The sequence below is a fragment of the Bubalus bubalis genome, chromosome 1, assembly GCF_019923935.1.
Source record: "Bubalus bubalis isolate 160015118507 breed Murrah chromosome 1, NDDB_SH_1, whole genome shotgun sequence".
Lineage (NCBI taxonomy): Eukaryota > Metazoa > Chordata > Mammalia > Artiodactyla > Bovidae > Bubalus > Bubalus bubalis.
The window spans coordinates 129,061,149-129,081,730 of record NC_059157.1 but is presented as its reverse complement, the minus strand read 5'-3'; the positions used below and the strand labels follow the sequence as shown (position 1 = coordinate 129,081,730).

Here is a 20,582-nt window from a genome sequence, read left to right as displayed (position 1 = left end):
GCAACACTTCTGATTCTGAAATTCTGTAACTGAACCAATGTGACTGTACAGTTCAGAGTAAAGGTGAAAGGAGGGTCCTCTTTTGTGCCCTATGTAGGTAAAAACACACTTGGACACTGTTCACATGTGAAGTGCATATTTTTATTAGGCTCCCTGACAAACTAACAAAATCCAAAGAAAGAGATCCCACAGAGAACCATATCATATGAAGAACATTTGAAGGACTTCATGTCTACCTGAAAAATCGGGTTTAAAAGAGTTATTTACAAATGCTTCCAAGCTGTTCTTAAAAGTGTAAAAATTGCCTGTCATTACTAAGTACTCAAAGTTCAGTTCAAGGCACAACAAGCCACTCATTTATTCAGTAAACATTTATTCTGTGCCTCCTTAGAGGGAAGTCCTGTGTTAGGTGAGTGTCTAGGCCACATGGATAAGTAATGAAGAGTCTAGGAGCAGAGATATGCACATGAATAACCAACTAACCATAATACAAGGGAGAGTATGTGTCATGTGGGTAGAACAAAACCTACTTCAAATTCAAAAGCAGGAATCACTATGTCCTGATATCAGGATCAGAGAAGGCGACATTGATTCAGGACTGAAAGGTGTATACCATTCGTGTGAGAAGAAACATTTTAGGGGGGTCACTCAAGGTGGGGGAAAAGCAGAAGCAAAAGCTTAGAAGTGGGAACAGGGTAGAAAAATATAGTGGAACAAAGCTGAAGAACAGAAGAGCCTGAGTTAAGCAACCATAGGTGTAGAAATATCAGGTATTGGGGAATAAGACAGGAAGTGTGCCAAATAGTACAGAGCTTGTACTCCAGGCTACAGACAATGACTATGTATGGATATCATCAAAGGTTCTAGAATACACAGTGCTCTGTGTGTGTGTGGCTTTGCTGTTGTTTTTACTCCTGGTATAGAGGCAAACACAAGAAAGGCAGGAGGCTTGCGCAAGGGTTAGTCAGGGGGAAATGACATTCTGAAGCAGGTCACAGGCAGGTAGCAGTGGGAATGGACAGAGGAAAGAGACTCATGAGATATTTCAGAAACTGAATCATCAGGCCCCAGACCTGAACTGTCAAATCTAAAGGACTATGGAAAGAGCAGAAACCCCAGCTGGAGGGGGAACTGACTGAGAGGCAGAAGTAGCCGAATTAGTATGAAAGCACAGCACTATTGCCCAGTTGAGTGGGTAGGATAGGACCAGGAGAATGTTCTACATCTTGCTCCAAGCACTTCTCAATCCTTCCCCAACTCATGATCAAACTCCATCAGAGGCTGCTCATCAAGGAAATGCCCGAAGTCAAATTCTATACTTCAAAACACAAACTTGTAGAAAAAAATATCAGATCTGTAGTTACCAGAGGAAGAGGGTAGGGGGAAATGGGAATTGGATGAAGGGAATCAAAAAGTATAAACTTCCAGTTATAAGATAAATAAGTACTAGGGATATAATGTATAACATGATAAATGTAATTAAGATATGTTATATATGAAAGCTGTTAGGAGAATAAATTCTAAGAGTTCTCATGACAAGTAACAAAAAGTTTTTTCTATTTCTTTAATGTTGCATCTCTGAAGGAGGCCATGGCAACTCACTCCAGTACTCTTGCCTGGAGAATCCCATGGACAGAGGAGCCTGGTGGTCTACAGTCTGTAGCCTTGGAGAGTCAGACATGACTGAAGCAACTTAGCACACAATGTTGTATCTCAATGAGATGATGGATATTTTCTAAACTTATTGTGGTAATAGTTTCATGATGTGTTTAAGTCAAATCATTATACATCCCAAACTTATACAGTGCTTGCTGTATGTTAATTATTTATCAATAAAAATGGAAGAAAAAAAAAAAAAAACAGAGCCAATCCAGTCTATGGGAAGCTTTACTAGCTACCCAGTTCAGTTCTCCATGAAGGCAAGGGCAGCTTCAGGGTTAGAGAGCCCCTCAGTAAGATCCTCAAACAGAGCATCTGAAAAGTACTTTCTAGTCCTAAGCCTGCCACTGGTTAACCTCTTGAAGCCTTAAATGATGAACCTCCTAAGTCTCAATTCCTTTACTGTAAGATAGGAGTGATAATGTATACCCCACCTACTTCACAGGTTTGTGGGATTACACAGGAAGAGACAGAATGCTGCAAAGCACACAAATGCCAGGGGTCATTAGAAGTTCTTTGAGGGCATAAACTACAACAAATTCATGTTTGTATCCTACATGGAGCTGACTATGGAAAGAGGGAGGGAGCAAGGTCTCCACCTACCATAGTCTGGGCCCCACAGGCAGCCTGGTGTCAGCCAAGGAATATACTGCCTACCATATCTTCAAGAAGATCCTACATCCAGAGAAACAGGTGAGAATAATTGTCCACATCTACCTCCTCGTTTAACTGATGGGAAGCTTCACCCTGAAAGAGGCCCAGTGATCTGCCCAATATCTTTAGTGGCAGAGGATACAAGAATAGGACCAATAACACAGTCACAGGTTAGATGGTGTTTTCACCCACATTATCTTACAAACAGACTTTGAGCTGGGTGGGAAGGATTATTAAAATTCCCATTTTCCAGTCTGAAGTTGCATGACTTTTCTAGGGCAGGATTCAAATTCAGACAGTCGTACCCCCAGTTCACTGCTCTTTCCCTGTTGGTATTAGCACAATCATCTCAGCATTCAGTATATTTCAGACCCGAAGTTCTGCTTTATTTTATCCTGCCTTCAGCAGTATTTCACATTCAGTCTTTCCTGGTAGAATTCTACTAACCTTTTGTCTTAAAAACCAGTTCAGTGGCCACACTGGGCACCAGAAACATGTTTTAAAACTGAATCATCAAAACTGAGCCTCCCTATGTGTCCATAAATCATTTTCCAAAGTCTATCCCCACATGTGTATCATTCCATAAGTATGAAAAATGTATGTATCATTATTGTACTTAACACATTGACTAGGTTGCTCAAAGAGCACTGATGGCTAACTGGGGCAATATTTTTCATATAAATACCAAGAAGGCAGTTTTAACAAATGAGTGGAACAATGAGATTGAAAACCTACTGACTTTATCAATGAAAACTGATTTACATTCACAGAAGAACCTCAAAGTGAAGTGAGCAACAGAGAAAATGATCAGGATAATTCTAGTCAGCTACATTCAAAAGATCTGAACCTGAATGTGTTTTTTATTTAAGGAGGTCCAGGGAAGGCGCAGGGGTGGGGGAATGATAAAAAGAATTAACCTTGCCACTGTCTCAATGTCCTGTCTTTCCACCATAATCCTTATTTCAGGAAGAAGGCACGCATGTTTTGCTCCCCTTTTTTAACTCATGGAAGAGGATTAAAACTGCTCAGTCTCCCGGGGCTTGCAGAGGTTTCTCAGTGGGTTTGACCAGGGATGGGGCGACACCTCCAGACAGCACTTCCATGGGACAGGCCAGGGAGCAGGACTGCGCAGAGGACCTCTACTGTGGCCCGCACCTCGGCACCCGGTCTCCCAGTGCCTTGGCAGCAGTTTCTGCTGGAAAGCACCGGCCTCCATTCCTCCTGTTCCCTCTCCTTTCTAGTCGCGTCAATTACGACACAACTCGCCACCCTTGCCCGCGGTCAGCAGCGGGTAACAGATCCTAACCTCCAGGGAGCCCTCGGTGTAGGGTTCAAGAGACTTGGCAATTGCCTGGTGAAGACACCTGCCTCACAGCCTACCCCGGCCCCGCCAGACGCGGCGGACCCGAGGGCTGCGAGCGCTGCGCTCCAGGGATGCCCGTTAGAGAGCACCACCCAAGGCAGCGAGGTCCACACCCAAGGCCATCCCAGGGCTGCTGTGAGGGGTGGGGGAGACTAGGCCCCAGGCAACGCCCCCACCCTCCATTAATAAAACGCAAGATTTTAAAAAGCGTCATTTACCGACATGAGTGATCACTGTGGCCAGTCGCCGTGTGAACTCCTGAGGGGCCATTTCTTCTTTTAACCAAAACAGCATTTCACAGAAAAACCACTCGGTATAAACAAAACAAAGCAACACAAATCTGTTTCTATCGCTGCTATGGATAACTATTTAAAGGCATCTCCTCCAAAGGATGTTCGGCCCTCACACTCTTTCTCGCTCTCCTAAGGCACAAAACGAGAGTCACTCCCAGTCAAGGCCAACTCTCCACGGCCGCACGGTAGAGGACGCCAGCCACGCCCCGCAGGGGGTAAATTTACCAACGCGACGACAGCCTTTGGGAGACAGGAAAGTAGCAGTTCCGAAGGTGAGAAGAGCACGTCGCCCCAATTTCGCCGTAACCCTACTTCTGGCTTCCTGGGTCGAAGCGGGTGAATAGGTTTCTGGATCTAAGGTCCGATCTTTGGCTCTGCCTCCTGGGAGGATCGGGATGAAGTATACTCTGTCAGCCCACAAGAGGCGCGCGGACTCGGCGGCTGCGGAGGACTGAGGAGCTGAGGTGCTGAGCAACCTGGAGGCGTGCTCGGCGCCGCCTACGCCGCCTCACAGCGCATCGCAACGCTTCCCGCCTCCGCGCGCACCTTTCCCCGCCCGGGGGCGGTGCCCGAGGCGCCCGGAGAGGTGCGCACGCGCGTGTCCTTATTCAGGGATGATGTGCCCACTCCCGTTAAGTGTTAGTTGCTCATTGGTGTCCGACTCTGCAACCCTAAGGACTGTAAGCCACAAGGCTCTTCTGTCCATAGCATTCTCCAGGAAAGAATACTGGAGTGGGTTGCCATTTCCTTCTCCAGGGGATCTTCCTGATCGGAGGATGGAACTCAGGTCTCTTGCCTATCTTGAATCGTCCCTTAAGACTGGGGGCGATTCAAGATCTGTCCTCCAGCTGTCGGGGAGAGGAGACAGCGACTTCAGTTTGGTATCCCACCCTACCCCCACCCTCCACCCTCCACCCCGCCCCCTCGCCTGGTATCTGTGGAGAAGCCCAGGCAAGAAAGGGACTGGCAGGAAGTTCTGCGGCCGCCCGCGGTGCTCTGGAAGACGGGCTGTATGAGGTACAATTCACCGTCCCATCTCTTGACTCCGGGGAACCAGGGGTGGCTAGAATCTGTTTCCCCCTGTTAGGGGTTGTCTCGTTCAGTTATCGGAGTCCACTGGACACACTCGCATTTGGAGCCGGGAGCGCGGGCTGTGCAGCAGCCGGGCTCAGCAGGCGGGTACGTACGAGTGACTCCACCGTGTGGGCCTTTTCCTTTGTACAGCTCGCCAGCGTTGCGCCAGCCAACAGGCGCGCCAGCGCTCCCTCCAGGAAAGGCTCTGGCACAGCGTCCTTGAGAATCCTCCCTGTCCGCCGCAGGAGCGTCTGCTCCGCAACTATCCAGTGGTAGATGCCGTCGCAGGGCTTCATTAGGTGGCTCCAGATACTACCTGACAGGCGGAGTAACCGAATTCAGAAGCCCACGTGAAAAGCCTGAACAAATGCAAATCTGGCCAGGTTGTCCCCCCAATCCATTCTTAAAAGGAAGGACCTGGTCGCGAGAGTGCCCTCAGGATCACCCACAAGTTCTGAGCCAATTCTGGAAAGCTCAGGTTTCCTTTTTCATGTAAAAAGCCGAACCCAAAACACCTTAAATGAAATTTCTAGTAAAAGCTCCTCAACCCAGGCGTTTGGAGATGTTCTTTAATGCTTTCTGCTAACAGTTGTGGGCTGTGGTTAAGAGGTGGTGTTAAGCCACCTGCAAAGTGAAATTTGTGCAGAGGTTCTTCCCTCCTATGACTGGGCTCTTTGCACTTTGCCTGCACAAGTAGAGCAACCATTTTCATAGCAACCCCTTGCAAGAAATTCAGAGAGGGTTTAAAGACCCAATGGAGTAATATAGCTTTGGGTTGTGTTTCCACAGTAGTTTCTGGCTCTTCAAGGATGACAAGTATTTTTGAGGAACCAAATGAAGGCTTTCCTGTTGGTAGTAGTAGTATCCAGTGCCCAGTCAGAGCCAACTGTGAACTGGTCTCTAGAAAGCAACATATTGCTGAGGAGACTGATAATGTGGGACTTTCTGGAATTTGCAGATTCAGTGACCTCAGCTTCTTGGATTAAGTCAGGTTCTTATGGGTGAGAATCACAGATGGAAGGGAAGGGAGAAGGGAAGAGTAAGGAGAAGCTTATGAATAGGAATGAGAGAAAAAGGAAAGAAATAAATCACACTCAGAAGGCAGCTCTCCTTCCCACATCTGTACCTTCACAATCTTCAAGGGTTTCCATGGAGATGAATTGGCTGACTTATGGCAAGATGTAACAGGCAGTGTCTGTCTTCAGAAACCAGTTCTGTCCCCTCATCTTTAACACACACTCTCTGGGGCCTCAGCTACTCTACCTGGGCCATGAGGGAGTAGGTCTGTGATCCCCAAGGTCCCTTTTGCAGTTCTGAAATCGTATAACTAAGCAGAAATGAGCATAGCTTTCAATAGCCCATACCTCCTTGTTCCTTCAAGGAAACAGTCATTATCTCCATTTTTCTTGTGAACATGGACAGGCTTCCTGTCTTCTCTCCTCCACTGCCCTCCTCCCTTCTGTGCCTCTTTTTATCTATCCTAATTATGATTTATCTCTTGTCTCTGGCAAATTACATTGCTCTGATGTATGGCAAAATCAAGGAACAAGTCAGAATAGCCTGCCTTCCTCTCTCCTGAACAAATTAATAATAAGTCACATCTATTGAACATCAATTATATGCCAAAGGTTGCAATGTGCTTAGTTGCTCAGTAGTATCTGACTATTTGCAATCCCATGAACTGTAGCCCACCAGGCTCCTCTATCCATAGGGATACTCCAGGCAACAACACTGGAGTGGGTTGCCATGCCCTCCTCCGGGGGATCTTCCCAACTCAGGGATCGAGCCCAGGTCTCCCACAGTGCAGGCAGAATCTTTACCATCTGAGCCACCAGGGAAGCCCATGAATACTGGAGTAGGTAGCCTATCCCTTCTCTGGGGCATATTCCCAAGCCAGGGATTGAACTGGGCTCTCCTGCATTGCAAGCGGATTCTTTACCAGTTGTGATAGGCAGTGTCAATTACAGCAGCTATCACCACCATATCACTGGTCATAACAAACACCCTCTTCCAACAAAACAAGAGAAGACTCTATACATGGACATCACCAGATGGTCAACACCGAAATCAGATTGATTATATTCTTTGCAGCCAAAGATGGAGAAGCTCTATACAGTCAGCAAAAACAAGACCAGGAGCTGACTGTGGCTCAGACCATGAACTCCTTATTGCCAAATTCAGACTTTAATTGAAGAAAGTAGGGAAAACCACTAGATCATTCAGGTATGACCTAAATCAAATCCCTTATGATTATACAGTGGAAGTGAGAAATAGATTTAAGGACCTAGATCTGATAGATAGAGTGCCTGATGAACTACGGAATGAGGTTCATGACATTGTACAGGAGACAGGGATCAAGACCATCCCCATAGAAAAGAAATGCAAAAGAGCAAAATGGCTGTCTGGGGAGGCCTTGCAAATAGCTGTGAAAAGAAGAGAGGCAAAAAGCAAAGGAGAAAAGGAAAGATATAAACATCTGAATGCAGAGTTCCAAAGAATAGCAAGAAGAGATAAGAAAGCCTTCTTCAGCGATCAATGCAAAGAAATAGAGGAAAACAACAGAATGGGAAAGACTAGAGATCTTTTCAAGAAAATCAGAGATACCAAAGGAACATTTCATGCAAAGATGGGCTCAATAAAGGACAGAAATGGTATGGACCTAACAGAAGCAGAAGATATTAAGAAGAGATGGCAAGAATACACAGAAGAACTGTACAAAAAAGATCTTCACGACTCAGATAATCATGATGGTGTGATCACTGACCTAGAGTCAGACATCCTGGAATGTGAAGTCAAGTGGGCCTTAGAAAGCATCACTATGAATAAAGCTAGTGGAGGTGATAGAATTCCAGTTGAGCTATTCCAAATCCTGAAAGATGATGCTGTGAAAGTGCTGCACTCAATATGCCAGCAAATTTGGAAGACTTAGCAGTGGCCACAGGACTGGAAAAGGTCAGTTTTCATTCCAATCCCAAAGAAAGGCAATGCCAAAGAATGCTCAAACTACCGCACAATTGCACTCATCTCACATGCTAGTAAAGTAATGCTCAAAATTCTCCAAGCCAGGCTTCAGCAATATGTGAACCATGAACTTCCTGATGTTCAAGCTGGTTTTAGAAAAGGCAGAGGAACCAGAGATCAAATTGCCAACATCCGCTGGATCATGGAAAAAGCTAGAGACTTCCAGAAAAGCATCTATTTCTGCTTTATTGACTATGCCAAAGCCTTGGACTGTGTGGATCACAATAAACTGTGGAAAATTCTGAAAGAGATGGGAATACCAGACCACCTGACCTGCCTCTTGAGAAATCTGTATTCAGGTCAGGAAGCAACAGTTAGAACTGGACATGGAAAAACAGACTGGTTCCAAATAGGAAAAGGAGTACATCAAGGCTGTATATTGTCACCCTGTTTATTTAACTTATATGCAGAGTACATCATGAGAAATGCTGGACTGGAAGAAACACAAGCTGGAATCAAGATTGCCGGGAGAAATATCAATAACCTCAGATATGCAGATGACACCACCCTTATGGCAGAAAGTGAAGAGGAACTCAAAAGCCTCTTGATGAAAGTGAAAGTGGAGAGTGAAAAAGTTGGCTTAAAGCTCAACATTCAGAAAACGAAGATCATGGCATCCAGTCCCATCACTTCATGGGAAATAGATGGGGAAAGAGTGGAAACAGTGTCAGACTTTATTTTTTGGGCTCCAAAATCACTGCAGATGGTGACTGCAGCCATGAAATTAAAAGACACTTACTCCTTGGAAGGAAAGTTATGACAACCTAGATAGCATATTCAAAAGCAGAGACATTACTTTGCCAACAAAGGTTCGTCTAGTCAAGGCTATGGTTTTTCCTGTGGTCATGTATGGATGTGAGAGCTGTACTGTGAAGAAGGCTGAGCACCGAAGAATTGATGCTTTTGAACTGTGGTGTTGGAGAAGACTCTTGAGAGTCCCTTGGACTGCAAGGAGATCCAACCAGTCCGTTCTGAAGGAGATCAGCCCTGGGATTTCTTTGGAAGGAATGATGCTAAAGCTGAAACTGCAGTACTTTGGCCACCTCATGCAAAGAGTTGACTCATTGGAAAAGACTCTGATGCTGGGAAAGATTGGGGGCAGGAGGAGAAGGGGACGACAGAGGATGAGATGGCTTGATGGCATCACTGACTCGATGGACGTGAGTCTGAGTGAACTCCGGGAGTTGGTGATGGACAGGGAGGCCTGGCGTGCTGCAATTCATGGGGTCGCAAAGAGCTGGACACGACTGAGTGACTGATCTGATCTGATCTGATCTGATCACCACCATATAGTAAGTGACTGCTCTGTACCACCTGGTATGATGGCAGGCATTTCACAAATATCATTTAATCCCCACAGTAACCCTGTATGGCTTTAGTCTCATTTTGTAGATGCTGTTGGTATAAGAACCAAAGTGTGTATCACTAAACATATGATTCTAGACCATTTTCTGCCTTCAGGTAAGGATTTGCCTGAGCTTGGAAAAATAAATCATCCTACAAGCACTACCAAAGTAGATTCTACCTCCCTTTTGGTGGATTGTCAGCAATGCCTCTGACAATGAAGAGAAAGACAAAGGATCCACCCTGGGTGCCACAAATGAGGTGAGGCACCATTGGGCCACCTGGTTTAGTCTAAATCAGTGGTTCTCAAACTAGCAGAATCACCTGGAAATATAGATGAATTTTTAAAAAATACAAACTCCTAGTCCTTGCCTTCAGGGATTCTGATTCAGTAGTGTGGGATGAGATCTGAGAATGTGCATTTCTAACAAGTACCCAGAATTACTGATGCTGCTGGTCCTGGGACCACACAGTGAGCACCACTGACTACAGCAAAGCTATTCAAACTTCTTAGACTGCAAACCATAGCATGATATAAATTTTACCTCATGACACAGCAGACATAAATATACATAATTAAAACAAAATGAAAACAATTGTTGTATGGAACAATTTTTTCCCTTCAGAAAATTAACTCAAAATGAATCACTGACCTAAATGTAAAACACAAAACAATAAAATTCCCATAACAGTTTTCATTCCAATCCCATAGAAGGGCAATGAAAAAGAATGTTCAAACTACCATGTATTTGCACTCATTTCACATGCTAGCAAGGTAATGCTCAAAATCCTTCAAGCTAGCCTTCAACAGTACATGAACCGAGAACTTCCAGATGTACAAGCTGGATTTAGAAAAGACAGAGGAACCAGAGATCAAATTGGCAACATTCATTGGGCCATAGAGAAAGCAAGGGAGTTCCAGAAAAACATCTACTTCTGCTTCATTGACTATGTGGATCACAACAAACTGTGGAAAATTCTTAAAGAGATGTGAATACCAGACCACCTTACTTGTCTCCTGAGAAACCTGTATGCATGTCAAGAAGCAACAGTTAGAACTGGACATGGAACAACAACAGGCTGGTTCAAAATTGGGAAAGGAGTACATCAAGGCTGTATATTATCACCCTGCTCATTTAACTTCTATGCAAAGTATATCATACAAAATGCCAGGTTGGATGAATGACAAGCTGGAATAAAGATTGCTAGGAGAAGTATCAACAACCTCAGATATGCAGATGATACCACTCTAATGGCAGAAATTGAAGAGGAAATAAAAAGCCTCTTGATGAAGGTGAAAGAGGACAGTGAGAAAGCTGGCTTAAAACTCAACATTCAAAAAATTAAGATCATGGCATCCCGTCCCATCACTTCATGACAAATAGAAGGGGGAAAAGTGGAAACAGTGGCAGATTTTATTTTCTTGGGTTCCCAAATTACTGTGGATGGTGACAGCAGCCATGAAATTCAAAGATGCTTGCTCCTTGGAAGGAAAGCTATGACAAACCTAGACAGTGTATTAAAAAGCAGAGACATCACTTTGCCAACTAAGGTCCATATAGTCACATCTATGTATGGTAGTTATACCAGTAGTCATATACGAATATGAGAGTTGGACCATAAAGAAGGCTGAGCACCAAAGAATTGATGCTTTCAAATTGTGGTGCTGGAGAAGATGCTTGAGAGTCCCTTGGACAGCAAGGAAATCAAACTAGTAAATCAGAAAGGAATTCAACCCTGAATATTCATTGAAAAGGTTGATGCTGAAACTGGAGCTCCAATACTTTGGCCACCTGATTCAAAGACCCGACTCCTTGGAAAAGACCCTGATGCTGGAAAAGACTGAGTGCAAGAGGAGAAGTGGGCAGCAGAGGATGAGATGGTTGGATAGCATCACCAACTCAATGGACATGAGTTTGAGCTAACTCCAGGAGATGGTGAAGGACAGGGAAGCCTGGTGTACTGCAGTCCATGGGGTTGCAAAGAGTCAGACATGACTTAGCAAATGAACAACAACAAACAACAACGTAACATAGGAGAAAATCTAGATAACCTAGGTTTTGGTGAAGACTTCCTAGGTACAATACCAAAGGTATGTACCATGAAAAAAACTTGATAAGATAGACTTCATTAAAATGAAGCTTTTCTGCTGTATGAAAGATACTATTAAGAGAATAAAAGGAGAAGTTATGGGTTGATAGAAAATATGTATGAAAAATATAACTCTCTGTTAAAAAAAAAAAGGACTATTATCTAAACCATACAAAGAACTTAAAAAAAAAAAAAAGACTGTTAAAATACAAGAACTCTTAAATCTCAATAGTAAGAATAACCTGATTTTTTTAAGCGGGGGAAGGGTTAAGCTCTATCTTATGCTCATTATTACTGTAAAAATAGTCTACAAACTTGCAACTAGAAGACTAGTAAGTTCTAGAGATCTAATGCACTGCATTAGTGATTGTAGTCAACAATACTGTATCATGTACTTCAAAGTTGCTAGAAGAGTAGATCTTAAATGTCCCATCAAAAAAGAAATCATAATTATGTGACATGAAAGAGGTGTTGGCTAATCCTATGGTGGCAATCATATTGCAATACATAAAGGTATCAAATCAATAGGTTGCACAGCTTAAACTTATACAATGCTATGTGTCGATTATATCTCAATTTTTTAAACATAACAATACAGAATAAACAAGTTTATTTTAAAATTCTGTAATTTCAATTTTGAGACAGTTAAGAGGAGGATTTGTTTTAAATACATGTTTTTCACATTTTTGGAAACATTATAAAATGTTGTATTTTTCATACCCCACACCCTTCTATATCAGGACATTCCCCCTTTCTTCCCCTCAGAAAACTCTTTAAGATTAAGGGTCATATAAGGGCTCTTCGCCCTGAAGCCCATGAGAGAAAAAGAACCCCATAAACCACAGAAAGAAATATCCATGGGGCACTCAGGCAGCCTAAAAGTTCTGACAACAGCAGGCCCTACCCTACGAACAAAGCAGGGACCCCTCACGGGCACGCAGCCATCTCCTGCACTGCAGCTCTGCTCTCTTCTTTGATTGGTTTTAGCGGTGACGCCCCCTCTGAATGCCTCGCTCGGATTGGCCTACTTCTTGGATCAGACTGGACGGTGGCCAGAGGAGGACAAGAGAGTTCTACACGGTCTGGAGGGACGATTTGGGTCACATCTGAGACGGAGTTGCACATCAACAAGCGTCCAGGCTCCAGGGACATGGCGGCGGCCTCTGTGATGTCGGTGCTGCTGATGGCGACTGAGAGGAACCGGTGGCAGCGAGTCCAGAGCCCGCTGCTGCTGCTGCCGCTCAGGCAACGGTGGGTGGAAAGGCGGCTGTGTTCCTGCCCAGGGATGGGGGCTTGGGGTGTTGGCCCGCCTGAGCGGTGCGAGTTGCGGGGGTTCCGGAGGCTCGGTAGAATCTGCTTTTCAGCGGATTCTGCTTTCAGCCCCACCCGTGAGAAGTCCTCCTCTACCCAGCCCTCCCCTTTCTTCTCCTGCTCGAGATTCACTCTTCAACCTGCCCTTTGCCTTAGTTTCTCCCGTTAGCGGTGGGAGTGGGGGGAATGGAACTGGGCCTACCATCCTCCAGGCACTCCTACCTATGGGGCCAAGAATAGGGTTGACAGATTTAGCGATAAAAATACAGGATGCTGGTTAAAATTTAAATTTCAGATAAACAACACAATTTTTATTATAAATGTCTGCGATATCAAATCAAATTAAAAATATAAAACAGTATTAGTTATTTGTCTGAAGCTTAACTGGGCGTCCTGTTTTTTATTTGGCAATCCTAAGCAAGAATACCATTTATAAAACCTCCTAACCATTTACAGCGTCCTTTCATAGCACTGCCTATATAGGGAGTATTATAATCCGTGTTCTAATGAAGCCCAAGATTATGCAACTTGGAAGTAATGGGGCCAGGACACTTTAAAAGCCATTTCAGTTCTGCTGTCCTTCTCAGGTGTGCATTTCAAAGAAAGATTCCCCGGGAGCTCTCTGAATTGTTAGAATGAACCTAACAAAAGCAAATTTATCTTTCAGGGGGCCTGGAAAGTTGTTTTATATTTAGGTTCTTTGCTGTGGCATTTACCTTATATTTAAGGGAAGAAACTGTATTAAATTGTCAAGGAATATTGACTTACTGTGTGATGATGAAAGTATATTATATATGTATTAAATCACAATGGCCTATCATTTGACTTTAATATCAGTGGATAAGGTTATATTCATGCAAGAGATCCATACATCATTGCATAGGTAATGATTAAGGCGGTGAAAGGTATTCTGGAATGAGAAACACCTGGGTTCAAAACCTAGTTTCACACTTTGATGGCAGTAGGCAAGTTACCTAATCTTTCTGGGCCTCCATCTCCTCTTCTTTAAAGTAGAAATGATAATAATTGTATCCACTTCATAGGATTGTTGTATTAAATTCTTATCAAGTGCCTGGGGCATTGAAATTTATTAATTTTATCTATGATTAACCATTACACTTTAACTTTTAGTAAATGTGAATTTTTGGCATAAATTATTAGATAATAAGTATTTTAGTTTTAAGTTGAAAAAAGCCAAGTAATTAAGAATATCATGAATATTGTGAGTTTCATTGCAAAGAAACGTACTATTCACTAATAGTTAAAGCAGATATTTTAGACCATAATATACCAACTTTATGAAATCACAAATCTGTAAGCCAGGCTAATATAATAAAAATTTATATTTTAGTCTCAGAAATTGTTCCCCATGTATAATCTTACATGCTTTAATAGTCATCGTGTTATAAACAGAAAGAAACATTAGCACTCTCCAAGGGAAAGAAAATGACTATAGGGTGAGAAATAAAGCCAAAAAATAGGTTTATGGTCAGTGGCTGTTTATGGTGAGGTAGACCTAGTATGTTTTAAAAACCAAATGTCAAGCTTTGAAGGAGTTTTATATTTCTTTTTATTTCCTTAGTGTTTACAGTGTTAACATAGTTCACTTACAAACTATTCTCTAAAATTCCTCTTGGGAACTTTTCCCAGTTTTTCTCCAGAAAAACCTTTCCACCGCCTTGAAGAGAATGTAGAATTATGAAAATTAAAGGTCTAATCTTAGCAACTATTGACTGTTACCTAAGTGATAGTAAACAAATCATTTAACATTTCTGAGCCTAAAATCATAACTACCAAAAACCTGTTCCACCATCCCCAAGGTTTATAAATGCTACCAATTATTACTAGCTGTTGCCCACCAGAGAAAACTTTAACCAGGGGTGAATCCAACTATTTGTATTCTTTGTGCCTGCAGCAAGCCTCCTCAAAGGGCTACAGAAATTTGCACACAGGATAGACTTGTAATAAAATAAATTCATGGTAGTCCACTTCACCTGGGCTTTCAACAGACCAAGAAATTAAAGCTTTCTTTCTTTTATGGTAGACAGAATCTATGCCCTTTTTGTTATTGTTGTTAAGTTTAAATGCAATTTTGCAACATGAAAACTGCGGTCTCTGTAATTAGTTAGGAATCTTTGTCACTCATGATACATGTGTTGCTTGCTATCTATTTTCAAAGCTTATTGCTATGTTAGCTCTAAAATAAAGCTTTTCTTAACAAAGCTATAGGCTTTATTAAAATCAAGTCTGCCAATTAAAAAACAATGGGAAAAAAACTCAAGGCTGTATAAGTTTCCTATTGGAAAGATACTTATTTTTGAAGTGAATGATAATCAGTGAATACACATCAGAACAATTTGCCATGGATCTATAAATATAGAGCTTATTTCCCTACTTATGTGTCTTATACATAAAAGAATAATGTAGAAAATGTTTGTTTGGGTTCTTGAATTATTTAGCTGGTATGTGTAAAAAACTGAGGATCCCAATTTTGAAAGGACACAAAAATCTAAAATTAAAAATGAGATGCTTAAAAAGATTTTATCTTGAAGCAGTTTGATTTGTCTGCCTTGTAAGCTTGGAAGTGATTCTACATTGTGCTACATAAAAACTGTTCACAGACCAGAATTTTAAACTAAATATAAACAGTTTAACATTTAGCCATGTGCTTTGAAAGTCATGTGATGGAGGCTTTATTTGCAGAACATAATAATTTAAGCTTTTGACTTTTAGATCCAAAAGATACTTCTAGCACTTGGATACTATCTGGGAGCAACTTGTCATGCCTGCATTGTATGGGACAAGTGTTCGAAATCAAATGCAAAAACTGTAAGCTGATGGAAGAGGCAGCACACAACATCCCTGGTACTCCAGGGAGAACATTTGATATAGAAGATATCTTTGTAAGTATTGGCATATTTTTCCTGCTTTTGCTGCTGCTAAGTCGCTTCAGTCGTGTCCGACTCTGTGCGACCCCATGGACGGCAGCCCACCAGGCTCCCCCGTCCCTGGGATTCTCCAGGCAAGGACACTGGAGTGGGTTGCCATATTTTTCCTAGGGCATTTTTAAACCAGTGATATTTAGGTTATGGGAAGGAAAATAATTATCCTAATTGTTTAAGCCAGTTGCCAAGCATGAATATCTAGAGATGCTACCAAGACTTTTCTTTAATAGGCTTTATTTTAAACTTAAGTTTAAGGAAAATTGGGATGAGCATTCCCAGGCTCCTATATTGTTAACAACTTATATTAGTTTGGCACATTTGTTAAAATTAATGAACCAGCATTGACACATTATTAATTAAAGTCCAGAATCTATTCAGGCTTCCTTAGTTTTCACCTAGTGTTCTTTTTCTGTTCCAGGATCCTGTTCAGGATACCACGTGACATTTAATTATGTCTCCTTAAGCTCTTCTTGCCTGTAACAGTTATTCAAATTCCTCTCCCTCCCCACCATTTTTTTTTTTAATGACCTTCACCATTTTGAGAAGCATTGGTCACATAGTAGGATGCACTTGTATTGGAATTTGTCTGATGTTTTCCTCAAGATTAGACTGTAGTTGGGGGTCTTGAGGAGGAAGACCACAGAGGTAAAATACCATTTTCATTTCATTCTATCAAGCGTTTTTACTCTTGATGTTGACCTTGATCATGTGGCTGAGATAGAGTTTGTCAGATTTCTTCATGTAAACTTCTTCTTCCCTCCCCCCTCCTTCTGTACTGTGGTCTCTGGAAGGAAGTCTCTATGCACAACTCACTCTTTAAGTAAAACTTTTTTTCACTTTCCCAAATGGACCAAGATGCTTATTTTGGATGAAGCTGATAAAAAATATTGAGCCAAAGGATTAAAGGTCAAATCCACAAGTTTTACCAGAAATCAAATATAAGGACTCAGCTGTGCATGTGATTTTTTGCAGAGGGCAGGTTGGAATAACTGTTGCAATACAGCTGTGAAGTGCTATATTGCCCTTTCCCCTGCCAAAAGCAATTGTTTCCTACAATCTCTGTCTAGCTCAGTTCTGTAGTAAGACAGGGACGCTTGGTCTCAAACATTATTCCTCTAAGTATTATTATGAAAACTGTTATAGTTGATATGTCATCATAATTAGTCATTGTCTCTTTTTTAAGGTTGTGTCCCTTTCTGCCTTAATGCCAATCAATATGCTGAAGTCCTCAAAAAGTTCCTGAGAGATCCATTTCAAATTCTAGTCAAAAAAGAACTGATCATTGAAAGGTATATATTATTGTATCTTATAATTTTGAAATAGAGTAATGTTTTTCTAATTAATGTACATAAAAATTATAGCCAGGATTTTTTTTACCGCCTTATTTAAGCTCTGTGCTAAGATTGTAGTAACTAGTATCTGCAGTGTCTTAGTGCTTGTAATAAAGCTAACAAAGTAAACACAAGAAGAAAAACAACCATACCAGATAGTAGAAAAACTACAGGTAACTAACTCCAGAGTATTTTGTTCTAAAATTTGGTACAGTAATATCAGTATTTTGGCAGAATTAAAAGAATGAATTTCTAATGGGTTCCTTCCAATGGTAGGGCTAGGAGTGAGAAGTCAAATGGCTTTTTATTCTGACGCTGATCTGAATTAACATTTTCCTCTCTGAAACACTGTAAGGAAGGAATTGTATGCTGTCTATGACACATGAGGGACCAGCCAGTACACAGGCTGTTCTTTTAAAGGACTCAAGGCAAAGGGTAGACTGGATCTGAGAAAACGCATGTCAGGATTTCAGTCTCTTGTGTGGCAGGAGCTGTTCTTCCCTGGTATTGCTCCTTAAGACACTGTTAATATCTCATTATTTCCTTAATAAACTGAAGCAGGATCTAATTACAACGTAGCTGAGAAGTGCTGCATTGTCTTTGCCCCCTGCTCAAAATAAGACTGCTTCCTTTCAAGTCCTGTCTGCCATGCCACTGTAGCACCCAGGGATGCATGGTTTCATACACATTTACCAGTTTAAACCCTGACTCAACAAATGACTCCTGAGAGTTAAGGCTTATTAATATTTTGCAGGTGCTGACAGAAAGAAAGAGGCATTACCAAGAGGGAACTCCTTGATAAGGTACAAACTACATTTTGATACTGACTTACTGGTATTTAATTTCATTATGTTATTTATCTACTAAAAGTTGATTGTGAGGGGAAGATTTTTCATTGTCTTTATCAGCTCAAGCAATGTAGGGAAATAAAGATTACTCCACAGACAGTGGTGTGATTTATAGGAAGTTCATTACAATTTTGTGTCCTGAAAGATTGTATAGAAGTTGCTTTTGAATTAGAATTTGAATATATTATCATATCTCAGGCTCATATTTTTATGTACAACTAATGTTGATGGTTATGAACTATGATCTGCCCACTTCTTGTGAAAACTGTATTCTCAGTTGAGTATTTGTCATCTTCACTGAATTACTTGCTTTTATTCTGGAAAAATAAATCATGTATTGTTTTTTCAAGTATGATTTTGTCAGCCAGACAACCTTGAAAATCAGGTAAATGAATCAGGAAATGTGTTGATGAAAAGTGGTATTTAAATTGTCCTTAGAAAGATTTGTGGTTAATCAGAACACAGTGGGAAAACAATGTGAAATGTAGTTCAGATTTTGGACTTTATATAGTTTCTGTTCAAGGTGTCGCAAAGAGTCAGGCACGACTGAGCGACTGAACTGAACTGAACTGATAGTTTATATTCAAAGGGAACATCACAAATGCTGTTAGATCTGGTTGTCTTTCTTAACTTACACACAAGTCTTTTTTTTTTTTTTGGTCATGTTTCTCATATCTTGTGCATTCTTGATGATTTCCTGAATAATTGAGATTTTTCTTGGCATTTTCTGGTAGCAATTTATGTTGACCCAGGCTTAGTTATAGTAGCTTTATCACTTAAATAAATTGAATTATGTCTTGCTACTTATATAAACATAACTTTGTCAAAAAATATAGTAGTAGTTGGTAAGAATAGATGATGAGGTGATGCCCAGAAATGGTATCGGCCTGATTTAGGACATAGACTCTTAAGTGCAACAGCATGTTGTTTGGATAAAGAGCAAGTCAGTGTTTTCCTATTTGTTTTCCTCTTGTCGTGGTTATTTGATATTTTAAGTTGTTCCAGCCAAGACATTTTTGACTGGGCCTATCATCTGTTTTAGTAGAGAGCTGTGGCGGTGATAGTGATACAGTGTACAGTCAATAGTGTTACAGCGTATGAGGTGACCTGAGCAGAAATCAGTGACAAATATGGGTTACCATACAAATTTTTTAGAGGTTCCCCACACACAGAAAAATTTTAAGTCCTAAACCAAGTCTGTCCAGTAGAACTTTCTGTAGTGAGGAAAATGTTCCATATCCATGCTGCCCAACACAGTGGAGACAGGCCACGAGTGTCTACTGAAATACAGTTAATGCAACTGGGGGTTACATTTTCTATTTTATTTAGTTTTAATTTAAATAACCACATGTAGCTAGTGGTTATTGCCTTGGACAGAATAGTCCTAAGCAATAGTTAACATTCCAGAATTTATATTTTCAATTTGTAGTTCCAAAAATGTGTCAAATGGATCGCACACCTGTTCCTTTTCTTTTGTCTGGTATTTACGTCTGTCCCAGGCTAACACCTGCTCTTGGCCCACTTTGGCACAGGCTTTAATTTCAATACCCCAAGCACAATTCTGTAGTCTGCTCTATAAGTAATAACACTCAGGCTGCCTGATAGAATCTGATCTCGCAGCCAGATGAATCTTTTTGAACAACCATAAAAGTAATATTTTCTTTTTCGCTAGATTTTGTGATTAGCATCTAGTGCTGTGATTAGAAGCCCTCCAAGTATAATCTTGGCAAAGAAAGAGCCACTGGTGGTTAACAAGTAATTCATATCGTTTGTACTTCATGTAATACTTGATAACTGATATTCTGGTGAATAATTTTTCTTTTGTTCAGAATTGGAAGCGGAAGTCAGTTTGGGAGGAAAGCTGTGGCCATAAACATTGAAGAAGACAAGAAGATTCTTTGTGACACTGAGACTTTCTACCACACTACGGTGGAGGAAATGCCAAAGACTGTGGCTGACCTGATTTAATCCCTGGAATGAAATGGTTATGCATGTAGTGCTTGCTACTGCTGAACAGGCAATCACATTGTGCATTGTGTTTCTTTTGAGGATAATATGTGAAGCTTGTCTCAGTGCTCACAACAGATTAAAAATACAGATTTTGATAACAAAGCAACTTCAGACATGATTTCATGTGAGGTAGTCGTTGGCTTTATCCTCTTACTTCCTAGTTCTCTGCACATGGTTGTATTGAGTATTTGCCATCATTTAATAATATGGACTGAAAGATATAAAAGCAGCTATTTATAAAGTTTGTCTGCCTTTATTGTATTAGTCACTAACTGAATAGAGCTAATTTTAAAATGATTTTTTTAAGAAAATACTTAAATTTATTTTGTTTGGTATCATTTTTTTCAGTAAGGCATTTTATTAGCAGTTAGTTGAATGTTTATTGAATGTTCAATAAATTACAGTGAAGTACTTTTTCTCTAAAGTTGTTTGGTCCTTATTTTTTAAAGATTTGTACTTTTGCCATAATCCATATTTTCAAAGGAAAAAGATAAAACAGCAGTCTATAGTAATATTTTATTCTAGTTATAAAATTATACACAAAGGATACAATGAACATGGCTTTTGATAAAAAGGTTTAATAGTTCCAAGTTAGCTGCTGCTTGGCAGTAGCATGAAGACTGATCAATTGCAGATTT

At 41.1% G+C, this 20,582-nt stretch overlaps 1 protein-coding gene, 1 long non-coding RNA gene and 2 other non-coding genes across 7 annotated transcripts in view; 3 read left to right on the top strand and 1 right to left on the bottom strand.

Moving 5' to 3' along the window:
- The window catches only part of MCF2L2 (MCF.2 cell line derived transforming sequence-like 2), a 265,733-nt gene extending 261,242 nt beyond the window's left edge, over window positions 1-4,491 (bottom strand). For 2 of the 3 annotated variants that reach the window (XM_025287650.3, XM_044944273.2), the window contains exon 1: window positions 3,895-4,489. In XM_025287650.3, the coding sequence (XP_025143435.2) occupies window positions 3,895-3,970 (76 nt within the window). In that variant the 5' untranslated portion in view covers window positions 3,971-4,489. Of the gene's footprint in view, window positions 1-3,894 lie in introns of all 3 variants that reach the window. The other variant, XM_006075321.4, reaches the window with a different exon arrangement.
- Window positions 4,492-12,204: 7,713 nt separating this feature from the next.
- On the top strand, window positions 12,205-20,368 carry LOC102403745. Of its 2 annotated transcripts, XR_006551611.2 has the most exons (6): window positions 12,205-12,750; window positions 15,544-15,713; window positions 16,174-16,400; window positions 16,939-17,044; window positions 17,841-17,889; window positions 19,764-20,368. It is a non-coding gene; the product is annotated as an uncharacterized LOC102403745 (long non-coding RNA). The 2 variants fall into 2 exon arrangements; XR_003109927.3 differs by lacking the exon at window positions 16,174-16,400 and having other exon boundaries at window positions 12,521-12,750.
- Window positions 17,131-17,305, top strand: LOC112587491. The gene has a single exon (XR_003112001.1). It is a non-coding gene; the product is annotated as a small nucleolar RNA SNORA81 (small nucleolar RNA).
- Window positions 17,642-17,773, top strand: LOC112587424. Its single transcript, XR_003111912.1, has one exon. It is a non-coding gene; the product is annotated as a small nucleolar RNA SNORA63 (small nucleolar RNA).
- Window positions 20,369-20,582: the final 214 nt, after the last annotated feature.